Below are 22,577 nucleotides of genomic sequence, written 5' to 3'. Positions count from 1 at the left end.
GCCAGATTTGGATTGGAATATAGATTTTAATGTTTCTCTTTATTGCATAGAAAGCTCTCCTTGCTTTGTCCCTCAGATCTTTCACAGCCATGTTGAGGTTTCCTGTGTATGTAATGTTGAGGCCAAGGTAAGTGTAGTTTTTTGTATGTTGTAATTTAGTGGTGTCTAAATAGAAATTGTGTGTAACCTGATATCTGTATTGTTTCTGAAAGATCATTATCTTAGTCTTTGCTGTGTTTACTGTCAGGGCCCAGGTCTGACAAAATCTCTGCAGGAGATTAAGGTGCTGCTGCAAACCTTCTTTAGTAGGCGAAAGCAACACTAAGTCATCTGCATATAGCAGACCTCTGATCTCTGTGTCGTTCAGGGTGAGGCCAGGTGCCGTGGAACGCTCTAGTTGGTTCGCTAATTCATTGATATAAAGATTGAAGAAACTTGCAGTGAGATTGCATCCCTGCCTCACTCCCCGGCCCTGGGAGAAGAACGCTGTTTGTTTGTTTCCAATCTTTACGGCACATTCACTTTTTGTATACATGTTCTTAATCAGATCATATGTTTTTCCTCCAATGCCACTTTCAAGTAGCCTATAGAAAAGGCCCTTGTGCCAGATGGAATCAAAGGCTTTTTTGAAGTTAACGAAACATGCATATACCTTTCTTTCCTTAATTTTTTAATTCTTGATCAGTTAAAGTCTGGAGGGTAAATATATGGTCCGTTGTGCGGCAATTTGGCAAGAAGCCAATTTGGCATTTATGCAGAATATTGTGGTCATCAAGAAAGTTGTTTATTAATGATGTTGCAGAATATTTTTCCCAGGTTACTGGAGACACATATTCCTCTGTAATCATATTTATTTCCGGATTTATGAATTGGGGTTATTAAACCTTTGTTCCAGATGTCTGGAAAAGCTCCAGTTGACAGAATAGTATTGAATAGTTTTAGTATAGCCAATCTGATTTTATGGTCTGAGTATGTGATCATTTCGTTGAGGATTCACATCAATGCCACAAGCCTTTTTTCCTTTCAGGGATGACTTCTGTTAATTCTTGTTCTGTTACTGGGTAATCTAGAGGGTTTCGGTTGTTTTTTATCACCGCCTCCAGAGTTTTCCATTTTGTGAATATCTTGTACTGATCATCATTATTTGTAATATTATTGTATAACTCACTAAAGTAATTATAATAATAATAATCTACCGTACTACTGCCAAGAGATGAGCTGTAAGTGTAGCGACCCAGAGAGTCCCCTCGTTGCCTGCCCTTGACTATATACAGACCCAGTGTACAGCAGAGCTGTAAAAGCTGCATACCGCTTATATTAGTAAGCTTGTCAAAGCTCTTTAAAGTAGGACAAGTAGGGAGGGGGAAGCAGGTGCTTCCAGGTAAGTGTTTGTCTCCATGGGTGTTTAAAGTGTCATCTCTTTCCCCTGTTCGAGCGTTCAAGTCCCCACAGAGTAATACATTTCACATTGTTTTATAATGGTTAATTTCCTCCTCAAGAATAGACGAAATATCTGGGTTGTAGTAGGGGGATTCTGATGGAGGTATATAGATGGCACACATGTAGACATGTTGCTCAGCACAAATAATCTTTTTGTTGATTTTCAACCATATATAAGATTCTTCTTTTTTAATAACTGTGATGGACTGGCTCAGTTCTGATTTACACCATATAATCATGCCTCCTGAGTCTCTGCCTTGGGTTATTGTGGGATGTTTTGTTGATGGTATAATAATCTCAGTGTAGCCGTGAGGACGACCAGTGGACACATCTTCTCTGCACCATGTCTCCTGTAAAACTATGATGTCAGAGTCTTTTAACTCTCTATTAAAATCTGAATTTCTGCTCTTTAAACCAAAAGCTGATGATCTCAGACCTTGAACGTTCCAACATGTTATTGTAAACGATTTCATCTCTAAGTGTGATCCATTCAAAAATTAGACAAACACCTTAAAAGAAGGTGTAGTTCTTCTCACCGCTGCAGCATAGTTCAGCCCAATAGGCTGCTGCTCCTGTAGTCTTGGTTCTGCCGTTGGGAGGAGGGGGGTATAGGACCTCCAGGCTGGGGGGCTCTCTGGCTGGGTATCAGAGGCCAGTGTTGTGTTGGCTGTGGGGTGGGCTGTGGGTTGTGATGTTGGTGATGCGGTGGATTTGGTGGCCTGGTTGTCCTCTCTGACAGCCGGGAGTGGAAGCATGGTGGAGGTCTGGATGGTCTTGAAGGTCGGGGAGGTCCTGGCGGTCCTTGTACTTCAGCAGGTGTAGTGGGAGTTTGGCTGGATGTGGTCTGGGTCTGAAAGGTGAGCACAGGGGGTTGTGTGGAGTTCAGTCTGTCTTGTAGACTGAGCCCTGTTCTGTCCCTCTCATGTAGCTCTTCTCTCAGAGTAGCCAACTCAGTTTTGCAGTTGTCTCTGTCCTTCCTAAGTTCCTTCACCTCCTCACTGAGATGATCCAGCTGTCTTCTCTGACGAGCTAGTTCTTGTTGAAGCTCTCTCAGCTGTGAGTTGACATTGCTCTGTTCTTTCTTGGCCTGGAAGTCAGTGACAGTAGGAGAAGTAGGCTGCTGTTGGTCCAGCTGCTCTCTGATCTGAACCAGTTCTATTTCCATCTGGGAGAAGTGTTCTCTCATTATGTCCAGGGCCTCAGAGTGCTGTAGCAGGGGAAGATCAGTGTCAGCATCTGCAGGCTGTCTGTCTGGAGCAGGGACAGAACAGGGGGGTTTGGCTCCCAGTGCTGGAGCGATGCTTGTGAGGATCTCCTTTTCCTTCGCAGCACTCAGTCTCAAAGCAGGAAAGTCGAGTTCAAACTGTCTCAGGTCGCCTTGTATCATGGCAGTTCCATTTTTGAACAGGTTTACTGTTATTCTGGTGGTGTCAGAGTCGTTCTCTTCGAGTACACTTATTTTCCATCCATTACAAATACCTGTTCTCTTTATTGCTGGGTAATGAGAGCTGAACACATTCAGCCAGGCGACTGGTTCATCAGTCCAGAAGATTAAATTGCAGAACCTTCCATCTTTGTGATGGTCCAGGAACAGGATTTCTGGTCTTTCTCGAAGTATTGTTTGTTTATATTTTCCTTTTGCAGTTTTGCTTTTGATAGCTGGGGGATATTCAATGGTTTCAGAGTGTGTAGACATCATGATACAGCTGTTGATCTTCAAGGTTCTGTGTTTGTGTTTAAAACAGCACTACTGCTGTTATTGATGCCGTTGCTAGGTAACCACAGTCCAGTGTTAGCTTGTTAGCTATTAGCTTGAGTGTTTCGGTTGGGACTTGTTTTATAGTAATAAATGCAAAAACTTACTGATTTCAGTGTCCAGTAGTTTGCTGTTACTTGCTTTAGTCTCCCCTGTCCTCTTCTTTGTTTGTTTTTTGTTTTCTCCTTGTTTATTTCTCTTCAGCTTGATGCTCGGTTTCTGAGCTCTGTTTTCTGAGCTCTGATTTGATCTTTACTGAGCTCAAGGTCTTTTACTGCCTCATGTTGCAGTGAAGTGACTCTTTCATGTGTTGAAAATACAGAGAAAGATGCAATTCAATAATAATAAAACTGTATAATGATGAATATGAAATATGTGACATTAGAAGATGAATATGAGATAGCTTTTATTTTCCATTTTTCCAGTTTTTGCTAGCAGCCTCTGTTTGAAACCCACTCTTCTTCAAAATGATCTTCAGCAACGACCGTGTTCAACACAACATTCTGATGGATTTATTGTACAGCTAAGAGGCCATATGTTGCTATTTCACCGCCTTAATCAAAGTGCTCTGGTCGCAGCCCGATGGAGGTGTTTCTGTTCCCTTTGTTCTCCAGAGAACGTTCTGTTAGTAAAAGTTCTGTCTGTCTGACTGTCGACTCACCTGAGATGGAGATCAGAGTGTTGTTCATCACATAAACCCAGGTACACCTGCGAGGAAACAGCTGCAGACACAAAACTGATCACTGATTCATTCTGCATACGTCAAAACCAGACCAAACCTCAACTCCTGAGCTGGACTTGGTCCATGTGGACCAGGTGGACCAGGGGGACCAGGGGGACCAGGGGGACAAGGTGAGCTCTCACCTGTTCCATACAGTTCTCATGCAGTTCGTTCAGGTTCAGAGTGTAAATTCCCTCCTCAGCCCCGAAGATCAGATATTGATCTGAGGACAGAAGACACAAATATTGACAGAAATACTTCAGTACTAACAGAAATATACTGACTGAAATACCACAGTAGTGACAGATATCCTAACAGAAATACTACAGTACTGACAGAAATATACTGACAGAAATACTACAGTAGTGTCAGAAATATACTGACAGAAATATACTGACAGAAATACTACAGTAGTGACAGAAATATACTGACAGAAATATACTGACAGAAATACTACAGTAGTGTCAGAAATATACTGACAGAAATATACTGACAGAAATACTACAGTAGTGTCAGAAATATACTGACAGAAATATACTGACTGAAATACTACAGTAGTGACAGAAATATACTGACAGAAATACTACAGTAGTGTCAGAAATATACTGACAGAAATACTACAGTAGTGACAGAAATACTACAGTAGTGTCAGAAATATACTGACAGAAATATACTGACACAAATACTACAGTACTGACAGAAATGCTGTAGTGACAGAAATACTACAGTACTGACAGAAACACTATAGAAATACTACAATACAGACAGAAATACTACAATACTGACAGAAATTTACTGACAGAAATACCACAGAAGTGACAGAAATATACTGACAGAAATACTACAGAAATACTACAATACTGACAGAAATACTACAGAAATACTACAGTACTGACAAAATACTACAGAACTGACAGAAATACTTCTGTACTGACAGAAATACTACATAAATACTACAATACTGATAAAGATACTACAGTACTGACAGAAATACTTCAGTACTGACAGAAACATTACAGAAATACTTCAGTACTGACAGAAACATTACAGAAATACTTCAGTACTGACAGAAATACTACAGTAGTGACTTAAATATACTGACAGAAATACTACAGTACTGACAGAAATCCTACAGTAGTGACAGAAATATACTGACAGAAATACTACAGAAGTGACAGAAATATACTGACAGAAATACTACAGAAGTGACAGAAATATACTGACAGAAATATTACAGTAGTGACAGAAATACTACAGAAGTGACAGAAATACTACAGTAGTGTCAGAAATATACTGACAGAAATATTACAGTAGTGACAGAAATACTACAGTACTAACAGAAATATACTGACAGAAATACTACAGTAGTCAGAGAAATATACTGACAGAAATACTACAGTAGTGACAGAAATACTACAGTACTAACAGAAATATACTGACAGAAATACTACAGTAGTCAGAGAAATATACTGACAGAAATACTACAGTAGTGACAGAAACACTACAGAAATACTACAGTAGTGTCAGAAATATACTGATGGAAATACTACAGTAGGGTCAGATATATACTGGCAGAAATACTATAGTACTGACAGAAATACTACAGTACTGACAGAAATGTACTGACAGAAATACTACAGTAGTGGCAGAAACACTACAGAAATACTACAGTAGTGACAGAAATATACTGACAGAAATACTACAGTAGTCACAGAAATATACTGACAGAAATACAACAGTAGTGACAGAAACACTACAGAAATACTACAGTACTGACAGAAATACTACAGTAGTGTCAGAAATATACTGACAGAAATACTACAGTAGTGACTGAAATATACTGACAGAAATACTACAGTACTGACAGAAATATACTGACAGAAATACTACAGTACTGACAGAAATATACTGACAGAAATACTACAGTAGGGTCAGATACTGACAGAAATACTACAGCACTGACAGAAATACTACAGTAGTCACAGAAATATACTGAAAAAAATACTACAGTACTGACATAAACTCTACAGAAATACTACAGTACTGACAGAAATACTACAGTAGTGTCAGAAATATACTGACAGAAATACTATAGTAGTGACGGAAATATACTGACAGAAATACTACAGTACTGACAAAATACTACAGAACTGACAGAAATACTTCAGTACTGACAGAAATACTACCTAAATACTACAATACTGATAAAAATACTACAGTGCTGACAGAAATACTACAGTACTGACAGAAATACTACAGAAATAGTACAATACTGACAGAAATAGTACAGTTCAAGGGGTGGGTAAAAATATCGATACAGCAATATATCGCGATACTTTGCCGCCCGATACAATATAGATTTTTTTTAAGAATAATGATTCATGTTTAGACGCGTTGTGAATACAGTACGACTTCCGTACTGCCACTCCGGTAGATGGCGCCGAAGAGCGACTCTGCTGTGCAGAGCATGTATTTCTGTATTAGAGAGAGTGGCTGAGGACTTTCCAAAATGGCTATCAAAATAACAATGCCTCCGCAGTGTAAAGCCGACGTTTGGAAGCACTTTGGCTTCCAAGTTAAAAAAGATAGTAAGAACAACGAGTTGGATAAAGATAATGCTGTTTGTAAACCTTGTCTTGCTGCCGTGAAATATTGTGGGATCACAACGAACTTGAGAGTTCACATAGCAAGACACCACGCCAAGATATTAATTTCAGCCGTCCCACTCGGGGCTCCTCAGAGTACACCGAGCTAAACGGGGGGGCACGTACGACTCGCAAAACAAAGATGGCTGTGCCCATATTGAGATGTATTTTCTTTGTATTTGTACTACGTTGGTCGTTTTAATGTCGATTTTAAATGCTCTTACACACTGTTTACATTGCTGCTTTAGTCCGGTCACCAGTTTATGCATTGCACGGTGTTGCTGTGAGTTCAATACAATGTAAAGTTTTGTTTTCGAGCTGGTTTGCTAAATAGGTTAATGTAGCTAACAATAGCACTAGCCTGCCACTTCGAGAAAAACGCAACAGCACTTGTTAAAATTGAAATAGGTGAAAATGGCAAAATATTATTGAAATGTAAGACTTGAAATAACGGAAATACTTGAAATGTTAGTGTTTCTGTAGAAAAACAGTATTATTTCACATTGAGCTTGTTTAGAAGAGCCACAAGCAATAACAACATAGCTGCTGCACTGGTGGCGTCCATGTTCTGTTAAATTAATAAAAGGAAATTAATAATTCATAAATTAATAAAATGGAGAGGCTGTTTTGAATGAAATAGCTTTGACTCAATTTGTCCTCTGATCAATATCATCTGATGTGCATATACAGGTACTTGTGTTTTCATCTCTATTTATATCGCGATATCGTGATACGCATCGTATCGTGACCAAAGTATTGTGATATGTATCGTATCGTGAGGATCTTGCCAATACTCACCCCTATACAGTACTGACAAAAATGCTACAGTACTGACAAAAATGCTACAGTACTGACAAAAATACTACAGTACTGACAGAAGTACTTTAGTACTGATAGTACTACGTTGTTTTTATCACACTCTGACCTTGTTCTATCATATGGCAGTTATACTGAACATTGAATTAAATTTAATTATTAGACTATAAGGCATTAGGCAAAACTTTCAGAATTCTATAATATCGCTCAATCTTGCAAGATCTATAGAAAACATAGAAAGGCCCTCTGTAATGCCAGAGGACCCTATTATTCAGCACTAATAGAAGAAAATAAGAACAACCCTAGGTTCCTCTTCAGCACTGTAGCCAGGCTGACAGAGCGTCACAGCTCTATTGAGCCACATATCCCCATAACCTTAAGTAGCAATGACTTCATGAGCTTCTTTTATAATAAAATTATTACTATTAGAGAGAGAATTAGTCACCAAATGCCCTCAACAAGTATCGTTGTCTCTTCAAGTTCAGGAACATTAACTAATGTAAACTTAGATATATATTTAGACTGTTTTTCTGCTATCGACCTTCATCAGTTAACTTCAATCATTTCTTCATCGAAGCAATCAACTTGTCTATTAGACCCGATCCCAACTAGGCTGCTTAAAGAAGTTGTTCCCTTAATTGGCACTTCTTTACTGGATATGATTAATCTTTCTTTATTATCAGGATACGTACCACAGTCCTTTAAAGTAGCTGTAATTAAACCCCTTCTTAAAAAGCCCACTCTTGACCCAGGGGTTTTAGCCAACTATAGACCGATTTCTAACCTCCCCTTCCTCTCTAAGATTCTGGAGAAAGTAGTCGCCAAAGAGTTGTGTGACTTTCTACATAACAATAGTTTATTTAAGGATTTTCAGTCAGGATTTAGAGTTCATCACAGCACAGAGACAGCTCTGGTTAAAGTTAATAATGACCTTCTGATTGCTTCTGACAATGGACTTGTCTTTCTACTTGTATTATTAGATCTTAGTGCTGCATTTGACACCATTGACCATGATATTCTTTTACAGAGACTTGAGCATCAAATTGGCATTAAAGGAACCGCACTAAGCTTGTTTAAGTCATATTTATCAGATCGTTCGCAGTTTGTACATGTTAACGATGAATCTTCAATAAATACTACAGTTAGTCATGGAGTTCCACAAGGTTCTGTACTTGGACCAATACTATTTACTCTATATAGGCTCCCTTTAGGCAACATTATTAGGTATCACTCCATTAACTTTCACTGTTATGCAGATGATACGCAGTTATATCTATCAATCAAGCCCGATGAAATTAATCAATTATCTAAATAACAAACATGTCTTAAGGACATAAAATCCTGGATGACCTGCAATTTTCTGATGTTAAACTCAGAAAAAAACGAAATTCTTGTTCTTGGCCCCAAAAACCTTAGAGACTCACTGTCTAAAGACAGTTACTCTAGACGGCATTACTTTGGCCTCTAGCACCACTGTCAGGAATCTTGGAGTTATCTTTGATCAGGATTTGTCTTTTAATTCCCACATGAAGCAGACCTCTAGGACTGCCTTCTTTCATTTACGTAATATTACAAAAATTAGACACATCCTATCACAGACAGATGCAGAAAGACTAATCCATGCATTTGTTACTTCAAGGCTGGATTACTGCAACTCTTTATTATCAGGTTGCCCCAATAAGTCCATTAAAACGCTCCAATTAATTCAGAACGCTGCAGAACGAGTACTGACAGGAACTAGAAAAAGAGATCACATCTCTCCTGTATTAGCTTCTCTGCACTGGCTCCCTGTAAAATGTAGAATAGAATTTAAAATCCTCCTCCTCACCTATAAAGCTCTTCATGGTCAGGCCCCTTTATATCTTAAAGAGCTCATAGTACCCTATTACCCCACTAGAGCACTACGTTCTCTGAATGCTGGGCTACTTGTGGTTCCTATAGTCTCTAAAAGTAGAACAGGAGCCAGAGCCTTCAGTTACCAAGCTCCTCTCCTGTGGAACCAGCTTCCAGTTGTGGTTCGGGAGGCAGACACCCTCTCCACATTCAAGAGTAGGCTTAAGACATTCCTCTTTGATAAAGCTTATAGTTAGGGCTGGATCAGGTGAGTCCTGAACCATCCCTTAGTTATGCTGCTATAGGCCTAGACTATCGGGGGATTTCCCATGGTGCACTGAGCACTCTTCCTCTCTCTTTCTGCACTCATTCATGTTCCATTAATGCATGTTACTAACTTCACTTCTTCCCCGGAGTTCTTGTGCTTTCTTGTCTCGCAGGTTCTTATCGATCCTGGTGGAGCCTCCTGCCATGGTCCTGCTAGATTGCCATTGCCAATACTGTTGTTGCTGTGCACCTGTCTGTCTGTCTGTCTGTCTGTCTGTCTGTCTGTGTCTCTGTCTCTCTCTCCCTCTCTCTCACCCCAACTGGTCGAGACAGACGACCACCCACCTAGAGCCGAAGGATCTGTCCTAGGTTTCTGCCTTTTAACAGGCAGTTTTTCCTTGCCCTTGTCGCCAAGTGCTTGCTCATGGTGGAACTGTTGGGTCTCTGTAATTAATGTTTTGAAGAGTTCGGTCTAGACCTGCTCTATTTGAAAAGTGTCCTCAGATAACTTCTGTTATGAATTGGTGTTATACAAATAAAATGTAATTGAATTGAACTGAATAACAATGATGTCAACTGAATGAGGTCACAGAGGACAGAGGTCAGAAAGTTGAACATACCTCTGGTGTTGGGGTCGATCCAGGAGGCAGCAGAGTGAATCTTCAGAGGAGAGCCATTAAAAACCTTCGAGAAACAAGCTCCCATCTAAGGAAGAGGAGGAAACACAAGGTGTGTGTGTGTGCATCTGTGTGTGTGTGTGTGTGTGTGTCTGTGTGTGTGCGTGCCTGCGTGTGTGTGTGTGTGTGTGTGTGTGTGTGTGTGTGTGTGTGTGTGTGTGTGTGTGTACTCACATGGACTTTAGGTGTGGGAGGGAGTCCGTTGCTGACGGGTTGCTGATGAAGAAACACACATCAGTATGAAGACTCTGTGTTTATATTATAATTATCATATTTATATCAATATACAATCTTATAATTGGATCTTGTCATGATCAATAAGGTTGTATTGAATGATGTGCTGAGCAGTGTTTGTTGTTGCCAGCAGGGTGCAGCAGAGGGCCGGAGGTTAGAGGAACAATCACAGTTATTCTTACTGGAGGATCTTTCTTGTCCCTCCTGTTGAGGCCTGCAGCAGGCACCGCAGGCTGCTGATTGGATGAGGACGGGACACTCCCTACAAACAGAGTGAGGGTGAGTGGAGGTCACAGGTGAGCAGTCAGGTAAGGAGGAGGAGTTCATTGTAAGTTCTTATTCTAAGTGTTTTAAATGGACTTCTGAATGGGACTGACTCATGCTGATGTTCTGACCAATTATTTACACTTTAAATACTACATTTCCCATGAGCCTCAGCTGCTGTTGCCATGGTTCTGTGTTTCAGACTCACCCAGGCTGCTGAGTCTGTGGGGGGGTAGTTTGGGGGGTGGAGGTCTGGGGGGACCCTGAGTAGCTGAGCGGGCGGGGCTCTCTGACAGAGGATGGCGCTTTATGGTACCCTGGTCCTGGTCGCTATGGTGATCAGGGTCATCCTGAAGAGGGGCAGAGATATGAGCTGTTGGTTCTGACGAACACACAGATCCAGGACAGGTGAGAGGACACACCTGAGGGGGCGGAGCTTGAGGAGGAGGAGGGCTGGGCCGCAGCGTCAAGTCTTTTACTCTGAAAGAGACACAGAGAGAGGAGGGAACTTCCTGTGAAATAGTAAAGGACCATTTCAACAGTCTGGAGTTCAAAATGGAGTCAGAGCATTTGATTTATTTATTTATTGTCTAGTCCTGAGTTTCCAAATATCTATATAGCAATGAGGTGGGAGCGGCCATTTTGTATTTTGAAAATGTCAGAAATGGATTCAGCGTCCTCAATAACCCCAAAAGCTCCTTTATTGTCCAAATCAGCCAATCAGCTGCTGAGATATTGTCCAAATACTGGTTATCAATGCTAATTATGCTAATTGCCATTGCCACCTGTACAGGTATGTCATCACACTCACTGCTGTGTGTCACTGTCGCCTCCATTGTCGTTGTCATGGTGACCTCCTTCCACACAGCCGGCGTCATCCTCAGTCTCACCTTCATCCTCACTCATTGTCTCGTCATCCAGGTGAGTCTCATGACCCCTGGTGGACGGAAAGTTTTCATACCTGCATTTCTTTATTGATTCAGTTCAGGTAAATAATATGTGTCACCTGACAACCAATCACACCTGTGTGCAGGAGGGGGCGGGGCTTACCTTTGGTTGAGCTTATCCTCCACAGACTTCAGCAGGCTCCTGATTGGACGGTTTGGAGACAAAAGAACAACAAACTGAGTTTACACTGCAGTACTACTGTACTGTAGTGAAGTGTAGTATAGCAGCATAGCAACAGTGAGGAAGTCAGAGGTCAGAGTTCGGCACATTCAGACAGTAGAAGAAGAAAGCGCCGTGTTGACCTGAGCTCAGGACAATGAGTGGAAATGTCAGCGTCCATTTAAACATCCACAGCTGCAATTTCTTCACCGTTAGCAAATATTCCAAAGTGCTCAAATGCAGCGTCTTTAAATTTTCATCAACTCCACCGCTGCTCCCTGTGCTCCCTGTACCCCCCTCAGCCCCGCTGCTCGGTGTACCCCCCCCGAGAGCACTGATCAATTATTCACACGGAGCTGAGGTCGACTCAAACGCACTGATGGAGAACCTGACTGCAGCTCTCTGATGTTCTGTTAGAAAAAACACTTCAATTATTCTGTCTCTACTGAGCACGCTCAGTGTGAGGCAGCCTGCAGAGGTTGTTTCAGTGTAAACACGTAGTGATATAATGCTAACAATGCTAATCATAATGCTAATAATTCAAACACATATAATCCTCTGTCATCCTCTGAGTGCAGAGTCTGGTCAGACCAGTAGTCCCCGTTATTGAGGTTCAGCAGAATCCAGAGGACGAAACGCACGACGACCTTTTCATCTGACCAAATGTTTACAATATCAGAACCTGACCGATATGTCAATCAGCCAATCAGAAATTGAGCTTTCAGACATAAAGCAGGGGAGATAATGGTGTCTGCACAGTTTTTCCTGCAGAGGGCGCTGTGGGTGATATCAGACAGTGGCACAACGTTATGCTGCCTTCCCACCAAACACAAATAAAATGATTATTATTAATTAGTGCGAGTAGATTAAATAATGAGTCAATACGAAGACGCTAACAGACGATAATGACGTGGTTATTTCTGTTTACTGACATTAAATCAGCCGCACTGAGACAGATTAACATTCGACTGGCGTTACACTAGTTTACTCACAGGATTTGTATTTACTCATGTGAGGTAAAACTTCACTTTGTGTTTGGAGGGAGAATATTTAGAATATTTAACTGAAATATAATAAGTAATAATCATAAATATAATAAGAAGAAGTTATTTGTTTGCAGGCACATAATTGTGTGAATGTTTCCTCTACAATCACTGTTGCTTTATATATTTATTTTGTATGTACACATATTTACAATTGACCCTGCCTAAGCCCCGCCCCCTTTTACTATGTCTTTTACTATGTGCTCCAATCACATATATAAATATATATTCACATCCTGAGTTAGCTAATGTTAGTAAACCGCTAGTTAATCTTCAATCACTGAATCCCCTGGCCTTTATTGGGGACATGCCTGTATTTGGGACAGGCCTTTATTGGGGACAGGCCTTTATTGGGGCCTTTAACTCCTTCAGCACAGATGGAAATTCTTTCTAACTGTTGATTTCACTTCAGTTTGTTCAGTAAATTTGACGACTAACAGGTAACATTTCAGGTTGTACTTTTTTTTCTGTGCCGCCACCATGACACTGAACGTGAACGTGGTTTTACAGCAGCTGAAGATTTCCGGCAGCGGGCTTACAGACAGTGAACAGACAGTAAGCAACAGACTGCACATGATAATGTTCTGAGCTGGGATTCATTTAATGAAACACTTTGTTCTGTTGGACCCTGACGAACTAAAGGAATATAAATAATGGAGGACTTTATGATCTGGTCTCTTGTTTACAGCGAGTCTGAATGAATGAACATTAAACTTTAATGTTTATAGTTTCAGTAAAATGAAGTATTGAAGTGATCCAACGATGTGCAGCATCATACTGACAGAAGGTTAAACATTATATCTGTGTAGATCCAAACGGCTTGAAGCAGCTACCCGCTGGGTTTAAGAAGTTTTATACATCCAGATCATATTATACAATCCACCGGCCTCTATTGGAGACCTGCCTTTGTTTGTCAGAACGTGGAGCCACAGCAGGCTTTCAAAGGAGACAGGCTTCTCTTAGGGACCCTGCTTTTACTGGAAGTTTCATGGGAGTCACATCTTAAGTTAGCTAATGTTAAAAGCTAAAGTAGCTAACTAGCTAAATATATCTAGTCAGATCCTAAGTTAACACATCTGATGGACAACCTCCTGCTGTCAGTGTGTCTGTTGCTAGGTCGCTAACAGCTAATGGCTAACGGCTAAGTTCACTGAGATTCTACTCACATATTATTATTATTATATATTGATTTGATGACATATTGATTATTATATATTGATTTGTTGACAATATTACTGATTATTATATATTGATTTGATGACAATAAGAGTGATCTCACCTGTTTTCACTGAGGATGGATTCTGGTCCTGACCCTGACCCTGATCCTGATCCTGATCCTGATCCTGATCCTGCAGCAGCAACTTCATCCTCCATCTGTAGCTCCTGCAGGAGGCGCCAGACAGCAGAGACTGATTAGCTCTCACATTTATTCCATCCTCCTCCTCCTCCTCCTCCTCCTGTTGGGAGGTTTCTCCACAGCAGATATGGAGGCAGCTGATTGGTCAGCAGAGCTTTGGCGCTGACTCAGCAACTAAAAGTCCCAACGGACCAAAACACACACTGCTGCACTACTCGCCATCATCTACCTCCACATTTTCATCAGTTCACACTCTACCTCACTGCAGCTCACACACACACACACACACACACACACACGCACACTCCATATAAACATGTTGTCATGTTTTTATGGATCAGCTGATTGTTGTAAACAAACAGAAACTAAAGACTTCTTTGTTCTGTTTGAATCTGTTGGAAACTGACAAACTGGTCAAACTGGTTCTAGTGGAAACACTGACACACCTCTACACAGCTGACGGGACTAAATCACAGACTAATTAAGACCAACCAGTAGTAGCAGAGCAGGAAGTGACATCATCCAGGTGGAGACAGGAAGAAGAAGAAAACAATAACAATGGAAAAGAGTACTATGAGTTAGTATGTTGTTAGGCTGGCTAGTCACTTAGATGTACTGTAATAATAATTAAATCAGTTAGCCTGTTAGCATTAGCCCCATTGTGTGTGTATCAGGTGGAGGTAAATACCAGGTTGGATCTGGCGGTGTAGTACAGCTCCTCCTCACAGTCCAGGAAACGGTCCGAGTCAGACTATAAAGTGAAAAAAACAAAACATGAACCTGAACCTGAACACACCACTGACCTCTTCATCTTCCTGTTGTTACTGTTATTCTTGTGTGAGTGTGCAAGCAATCACACATTGTCATCTCCAGTCTTTATTAAGCTCATTATTCTTTTTCTGCTTCCGTACGTTTATTGGGCCGTTATAACTCGCACATTTTTGCAGATAGAATAGACATAATTCAAATTTTGACATATAAAGCTTATCACTCTCATTCCGGTGATTTATTTTCGTTTTGATATCTGTTAAAGTTATTGAGATATGAATTATTAAATATCAGAATCTCAAATACTATACATGCTAAAGTCATCAAACCTGGTACACAGGTGCCTCATGGAGATGTGCTAAACATATTAAAGCATGTATTCAATAACGCCATCATGTGGTCAGTTATTAAGCGTTTGAAATTCCAAAACTTTAAAAACTGAATTGTGACAAAGGTTTTCCTCACTGCAACCTATAGTCTATTCAAAAGTCCATCCCTCAATATAATAAATTAACATTTTTATCTCCACAAGTTGTGATTCAAATGCTACCAAGCTGTAACAATAAACTATACATTTAATTAGTACTGTACGCACAGTATTTCATCTAATCTTCACCAAAATCAGTACATAGTATATGTAGACGAAGCCGACCATTACTTATAAGTTTGTGTTTGTGTTTAACAAACACTAATTGTTTGTCTGTAATTGGTTACCGAAATCTTGAAGGTGGGGTCCAATGCACTTAACGGGCCATAACTCTTCCAACTAAATTTGGGAATGTTGTACTTAAAGCCACGTTGCATGTGTGTGTAACATTTTAAACATTTTATTTATAGCTCCACAATAATACTAGTTTACACAAGATAGAGGTCCGTGCTGTACACACAGGGCATAGGTCAGTGCTCCAGATATAGGTCAGAGGTCTGTACTGTCTATTTGATTCATATAATAGTAACAATAACAATAATGATATTATTAATATTAACTTTATTTCATAAGTTTTAGTGAAGTCCAATCTAGTTGTTGTTGTTGTTGTTGTTTCTCTTCATAAATTCATATAGGGCACAGTGTGTGTAATGTGTGTATGTACCTCTTCACGATGAGCTTCAGTCTCTTTCCTCAGAGGAGGATCAAACTTCATCTGATCAACTGAAAAACCATCATCACCATCATCATCACCATCATCATTATCATTATCATTATCATTATCATTATCACCATCACCATCATCATCACCATAATCGTCATCATCACCATAATCATCATCATCACCATAATCGTCATCATCACCATCATCACAATCACCATCATCATCAGGCAGATATGTAAACTCACAGTTGATCTCAGACAGAGTTTTTCCTTCTCTGGTGTTTCCAGACGGGATCCTCTGAGGGACAGAGACAACCTGCAGACAGACAGACAAAAATTAAGATCCAGTGTGTAGGGTTTAGTGCCATCTAGCAATGTAGTTTCAGATTGAAACTCTAACACACTAACCATTTCCAAGTGCAAGGGAGAAATTACAGTGGCTGTGAAATATACTGGGACTATTTGTCCGTTCTGGGCACTGTAGAAACATGGCGATTTAACATGGTCGACTCTGCCGGAAGAGTCTGTAGATATAAACGCCTATTATATTACAGTAATGTTACACACTGGAGCATTAAATTCAAAACGGCTGACTTCCTCGCTTCCAAAAGCGTAGCTCAGATTGCTCCCAGATCTTCTGTGGATCATCACTGGATGAAGCTGATCAACATTTGCATATGGTTTAATGATATATTATTCAGTTTTCATGATATTGACCAATGAGCTTCACAAGCGGCATGGTTCAGCACATAAACAGACCTAAGTCAACAACAGTTGGGCCGATCACCATAAAACTCACAGGATATGTTCATATAAGGACCTGAAACACACACAAATCCGCTACTAGGGGGCGCTGCAAAGGCAGAACACTGGGCCTGGTATTATAACAATCAGACTAAAAACAACTGTTTTTCAATCCTCATAAAACTCACAGGATATGTTTATAACAACAGATGAACCGTGTGTGTTCGTAACAGTCTGTGTTGTCTGTGTCTGGAGTGGCTGCTAGTGGCTATATTTTGGCTTCATTTTTGCACAGTGGGAGGAAGTAGGGAAGTGCTGTCCATCCTTATATACAGTCTATGCAAGAAAGACAGAGCAGAAGGTGGTGTGACTTGCAGCAAAGGTCTAGTTGTAGAGTATTGGCTGTTGGACAGTATAGAGATGATTTATTCAGAGTGTCCTTGTCCCCGCAGCAGAGGACACTTCACATTAAACAGCACACTAACATATAAAGTGACAGCTGCAGATACTAAAAGGAGTGTGAGCGTCGTCCTTCAGTCAGCAGACAATGAAAAGCCCTGTCGGGGGGGTTGAGAGCAGGTCGAGGTCTGTTTACCTGTCAGCCACTGTTAATAACCTCACCTTTTACTACAGTATGTATCTGTGCTCACAGTGAACCATCACCATCATCACCAGCAGCAACAGCTTCAACTTAGGGCTGGGCGATATATCGATATAAAAACTATATCGATATATTTTAAAATGTGATATGGAATTAGACCATATCGCATATATCGATATAGTTCAAATTTGCGCTGTGATCATTGCTCCAAGCAAGCTGCTGACCCGGAGCTCCCCGTGCCCCCGCCACCCCCTCCTCTTTCAATAACCTAACGTAATGTTTGTGTTCATATCCATAATTTAGACTGTAACGTTGTCAGACTGTTAGGTTAGCTAACTGCTGAGTAATTAACTGATGTTACAGGTAACTTAACATGCTAACGTTAGCTTGTTAAAACACAACGTTAATATTGAGTGTGGTTTTAGTCGGGGTGGGTTGCTTGTTCTGTTTACAGGCAGCAAATCTTTATCATACCATTAACATCATGTTACCAACGTTACAGACACTTAACTAATGTACAGCTCAGTAACAGCGTTAACTTACGTTATGTTGTCTTACCGTAATTGTACTTGCTTGTGTAATAACGGTAGCAGTTTTGGTGAGTGGTAAAAGCCTTACTGCCTTCTGGAAATATTAATTTAAAAGTTATAATGCAGCCTAACTTCAGGTCACAACGTGTGTGTGTAAGTGTGTCTGTGTATGTGTGTGTGTGAGAGAGAGAGAGAGAGAGAAAGAGAGACACACACACACACACTGTATATAACTAATATAATGTTCATAATGTATATATCTTTCATATTGTGTATTGTCTGAATATTTCGACTAATTGTATTTTGATGCTTTGCTTTGGCAATATTGTTTTTTTTAAAAAAAACTTTCATGCCAATAAAGCCCATTTTAATTTGAATTTGAACTGAGAGAGAGAGAGACAGAGAGAGAGAGACAGAGAGAGAGAGAGAGAGAGACTGAACACTTGCTCTCACTTTGCGGTAAAAAAAAAAAAATATAGATATATATCGTATATCAATATTCAGCTTAAATATATCGGGATATGACTTTTGGTCCATATCGCCCAGCCCTACTTCAACTCTCTTAAACAATCTGCTGAACATAGACACTTCTGAAGAGTTCATCAGCCAGACATTTAATTCCCTGACCTGTGATCAGTTCCTGTTGAATCCCTGAGAGCTTCTAAAGCATCACTGATGTGTCGATCATTTTGTAGAGTGACAGTTTCAGTTTTAAAATGTTTAATGATTCATCTTTTTTTTCTTATGCAGCTGAAACCCAAACTGCAGCTCTCAGTTTGATCTGAGCTGAATGTTAAACGTTTCCACCATCAGTTCCATCAGGGTTTCATCAGACGGAGGATTTTACATTAAAGAGACAGTCCACTGCACTGCAGGAGGACACAGTCATCATACAGGCACATGTGCAAATACAAATAGAAGATGTTTCTGTAGCTAACATGTGTTACATCAGTCACACTGGCACCTTTCAGAATAAGAGTCTACTAAAACCAGACAGAACATACTAAAACCAGACAGAGATTAATAAAACCAGACAGAATATATAAAAATAAATCAGTGTTTATCAGTAGGGTTTGCTGCTTGCAATATAAAAATATAAAATTACTAATAATTATTTGTCAGACTGAGTCCGACTGGCACCCCTGCAACAGCTACATAACATATTGCCAGTAGTTGTCATGTAGCTGCATCTCTATTCAATTCAATTCAATTTTATTTGTATAGCGCCAATTCATAACAGAAGTTATCTCAGGACACTTTTCAAATAGAGCAGGTCTAGACAGAACTCTTTGTAAGATTATTTACAGAGACCGAACAGTTCCCACCATGAGCAAGACCTAGGAGATAGCGGCAAGGAAAAACCTCCTATTAAGAGGCAAAAACCTCCGACAGAACCTGGTTCTTAATGTTCCATACCTCGTTTATAACCTTAAAGCAGGTGGAACTCTTTATATTCCCAATACCAGAAATGTGAAAAATAGTAAGCATGAAGAAAGACCAACAAATACCGACTAACACAACATATCTGGACACTTGAGTCCTTGAGCCCCCTTCCTCCATACCTCTGTGTCAGTTTCGTCATCATCCAGGTGGTCCAGTTGGTCCTGGTAGGAAATCTGGTCCGGGTTACTGACTTTATCCAGCAGCTCCATAGCTAGAGTACGACTGAGGGGCTGAGAGACAAACGGGTGCTGGGGGGGACAGAAAACTGCGTCAACTACTTTTAATGAGCAGTTTCCAGAAAGACAGGATTAATTCATCCACAGTTGGGACATGTGGAAGCAGATCTCATCATCATCATCATCATTATGGTACATTACCTGCAGTAGTTTGTCAGCTGCAGGTCGTTTCTTGGGGTTCTTGGTCAGAGCGATTTTTACAAACTGATGGAAGTTTCCTGACCTACAGAGACACAAACGCAGACTAAACTCGGAAAGCCTCACGGAGGAAATTAAATAAACTGCAATTATCATCTTTATTTACAGCCTTTATCAACTGTTCCAGCCTTTATTTATTGTTCCAGATTTTATTTACAGCCTTTATTTACTGTTCCAGCCTTTATTTACTGATCCAGCCTTTATTTAACGATCCAGCCTTTATTTACAGTCTTTATTTACTGTTCTAGCCCTTAATTACGGTTCCAGTCTTTATTCACTTTTCCAGCCTTTATTTACTGTTCCAGTCTTTATTTACAGCCTTTATTTACTGTTCCAGTCTTCATTTACTGTTCCAGTCTTAATTTACAACCTGTATGTACTGTTCCAGTCTTAATTTACAGCCTGTATTTACTGTTCCAGCCTTTATTTACTGTTCCAGCCTTTATGTACTGTTCCAGCCTGTATTTAATGTTCCAGCCTTTATTTACTGTTCCAGCCTTTATGTACTGTTCCAGCCTTTATTTACTGATCCAGCCTTTATTTACTGATCCAGCCTTTATTTACAGTCTTTATTTACTGTTCTAGCCCTTAATTACGGTTCCAGTCTTTATTCACTTTTCCAGCCTTTATTTACTGTTCCAGTCTTTATTTACAGCCTTTATTTACTGTTCCAGTCTTCATTTACTGATCCAGTCTTAATTTACAACCTGTATGTACTGTTCCAGTCTTAATTTACAACCTGTATGTACTGTTCCAGTCTTCATTTACAGCCTGTATTTACTGTTCCAGCCTTTATTTACTGTTCCAGCCTTTATGTACTGTTCCAGCCTGTATTTAATGTTCCAGCCTTAATTTACTGTTCCAGCCTTTATTTACTGTTCCAGCCTGTATTTAATGTTACAGCCTTAATTTACTGTTCCAGTCTTTATTTACTGTTACAGTCTTTATTTACAGCCTTTATTTACTGTTACAGTCTTTATTTACAGCCTTTATTTACTGTTCCAGCCTTTATTGTTCCAGTTTTTATTTACAGTCTTTATTTACTGCTCCAGCCTTTATGTACTGTGGATGCATCCCTGGGGCCAGAGCGGGCGACACTGAATCATCCAGGAGCGCGGTACACTATAACAAATAGAACTGGCTGCAGTGTTTTCCAGTTTGGGTGAGAAAGACTAAGAACAAGGCTTTCAAATGAATTATAATTTAGTTTAGGTTTAAGGTCCATTAAAGCGCTCGAATCATATATGGCTGCTACTCCACCTCCTCGGCCAGTGCCTCGAGGAATGTGAGTATTAATATGACTGGGGGGGTGGATTCATTTAGGCTAACATACTCCTCGTGGGACAACGAGCTTTAGAGGACAGAGACCTGATATTTAACAGCCCACATTTCATTCTCTTATTTTGTGCTACTGAGGAGGTGGTTTTAATTTATATTAGATTTTTATGTTGAACTCCTCTTGTTTTTATTTCTTTAAATAATTTAGGTGGTCGGGGGACAGACACAGTCTCTATGGGGTTTTGGGTGGGTGACTGTACTAATGGAAGAGCAGAGAAGTGTGTAAGACAGCAGCTCTGCTTCCTGGTCCCAACTCTGGACTGTCAGGTTTTAGAAATAAACGTCCCCATATTTCTAGATAAGAGAGCCGCTCCATCCAAAGTGGGATGGATGCTGTCTCTCCTAATCAGACCAGGTTTTCCCCCAAAAGGCTTCTAGTTATCAATGAAGCCCACATCGTTTTCTGGACACCACCTCGACATCCAGCGGTGGAATGACGACATGCGGCTATACATGTCATCACTGGTCACATTGGGCAGGGGTCCAGAGAGAACTACGGAGTCCGACATAGTTTTAGCATAATTACACACCGACTCCACATTAATTTTAGTGACCTCCGATTGGCGTAAACGGGTGTCATTACCGCCGACGTGGATAACAATCTTACCATATTTACGATTATCTTAAGCCAGCAGTTTTAAATATGATTCAATGTCGCCCGCTCTGGCCCCAGGGATGCATTTAACTATGGCCGCTGGCTTCGCTAACTTCACGTTTCTGACTATGGAGCTGCCAATAATCAGAGTTGGTTCCTCAGCGGGTGTGTCACTGAGTGGGGAAAATGTATTAGAAACATGAATGGGTTGGTGGTGACCTGTGGGCTTCGGTGTTTTAGTCTTCCTTCGCTCAGTCACCCAGCCTCCCTGTCTTCCTGGCTGCTCGGGAACTACCGGGGGAACTACCGGAGGAACTACCGGGGGACGGCTAACAGAAGCTACCTTCGGTCGGACGGCACCGGCTACTGGGGGCTGGCTAACTATAGCGGCTAAAGATATCTCCGTGGTGCGGTACCGTTCCTCTAACTCACTGTTCCAGTCTTTATTTACTGTTACAGTCTTTATTTATAGCCTGTATTTACTGTTCCAGCATTTATTTACTGTTCCAGTCTTTATTTACTGTTCCAGCATTTATTTACTGTTCCAGTCTTTATTTACTGTTCCAGCATTTATTTACTGTTCCAGTCTTTATTTACTGATCCAGCCTTTATTTATTGTTCCAGTTTTTATTTGCAGTCTTTATTTACTGTTCGAGCCCTTAATTACTGTTCCAGTTTTTATTCACTTTTCCAGCCTTTATTTACAGTCTTTATTTACTGTTCCAGTCTTTATTTACAGCCTTTATTTACGTTCCAGCCTTTATTTATTGTTCCAGTTTTTATTTACAGTCTTTATTTACTTTTCCAGTCTTTATTTACAGCCTTTATTTACTGTTCCAGCCTTTATTTACTGTTCCAGCCTTTATTTACTGTT

General features: G+C 40.3%; 1 protein-coding gene across 10 annotated transcripts in view; it reads right to left on the bottom strand.

Moving 5' to 3' along the window:
* LOC127353429 (mitogen-activated protein kinase kinase kinase kinase 3) overlaps nucleotides 1–22,577 on the bottom strand; it is a 52,785-nt gene that overhangs the window by 6,796 nt on the left and 23,412 nt on the right. For 7 of the 10 annotated variants that reach the window (XM_051382663.1, XM_051382664.1, XM_051382658.1 and 4 more), the window contains 14 exons: nucleotides 19,714–19,795; nucleotides 19,456–19,584; nucleotides 16,265–16,334; nucleotides 16,020–16,078; nucleotides 14,849–14,911; nucleotides 14,083–14,186; nucleotides 11,704–11,742; nucleotides 11,465–11,614; nucleotides 10,862–11,133; nucleotides 10,572–10,651; nucleotides 10,330–10,371; nucleotides 10,099–10,183; nucleotides 4,061–4,140; nucleotides 3,858–3,918 (listed from right to left, as the gene is read on the bottom strand). In XM_051382663.1, the coding sequence (XP_051238623.1) occupies nucleotides 3,858–3,918; nucleotides 4,061–4,140; nucleotides 10,099–10,183; nucleotides 10,330–10,371; nucleotides 10,572–10,651; nucleotides 10,862–11,133; nucleotides 11,465–11,614; nucleotides 11,704–11,742; nucleotides 14,083–14,186; nucleotides 14,849–14,911; nucleotides 16,020–16,078; nucleotides 16,265–16,334; nucleotides 19,456–19,584; nucleotides 19,714–19,795 (1,316 nt within the window). The remainder of the gene's footprint in view (nucleotides 1–3,857; nucleotides 3,919–4,060; nucleotides 4,141–10,098; nucleotides 10,184–10,329; nucleotides 10,372–10,571; nucleotides 10,652–10,861; nucleotides 11,134–11,464; nucleotides 11,615–11,703; nucleotides 11,743–14,082; nucleotides 14,187–14,848; nucleotides 14,912–16,019; nucleotides 16,079–16,264; nucleotides 16,335–19,455; nucleotides 19,585–19,713; nucleotides 19,796–22,577) is intronic. The other 3 variants (XM_051382659.1, XM_051382667.1, XM_051382660.1) reach the window with 2 other exon arrangements.

This window comes from Dicentrarchus labrax, unplaced genomic scaffold (assembly GCF_905237075.1).
Source record: "Dicentrarchus labrax unplaced genomic scaffold, dlabrax2021, whole genome shotgun sequence".
NCBI classification, from domain to species: domain Eukaryota; kingdom Metazoa; phylum Chordata; class Actinopteri; family Moronidae; genus Dicentrarchus; species Dicentrarchus labrax.
The sequence above is the reverse complement of the archived record's forward strand: the minus strand, read 5'-3'. Positions and strand labels throughout refer to the sequence as shown.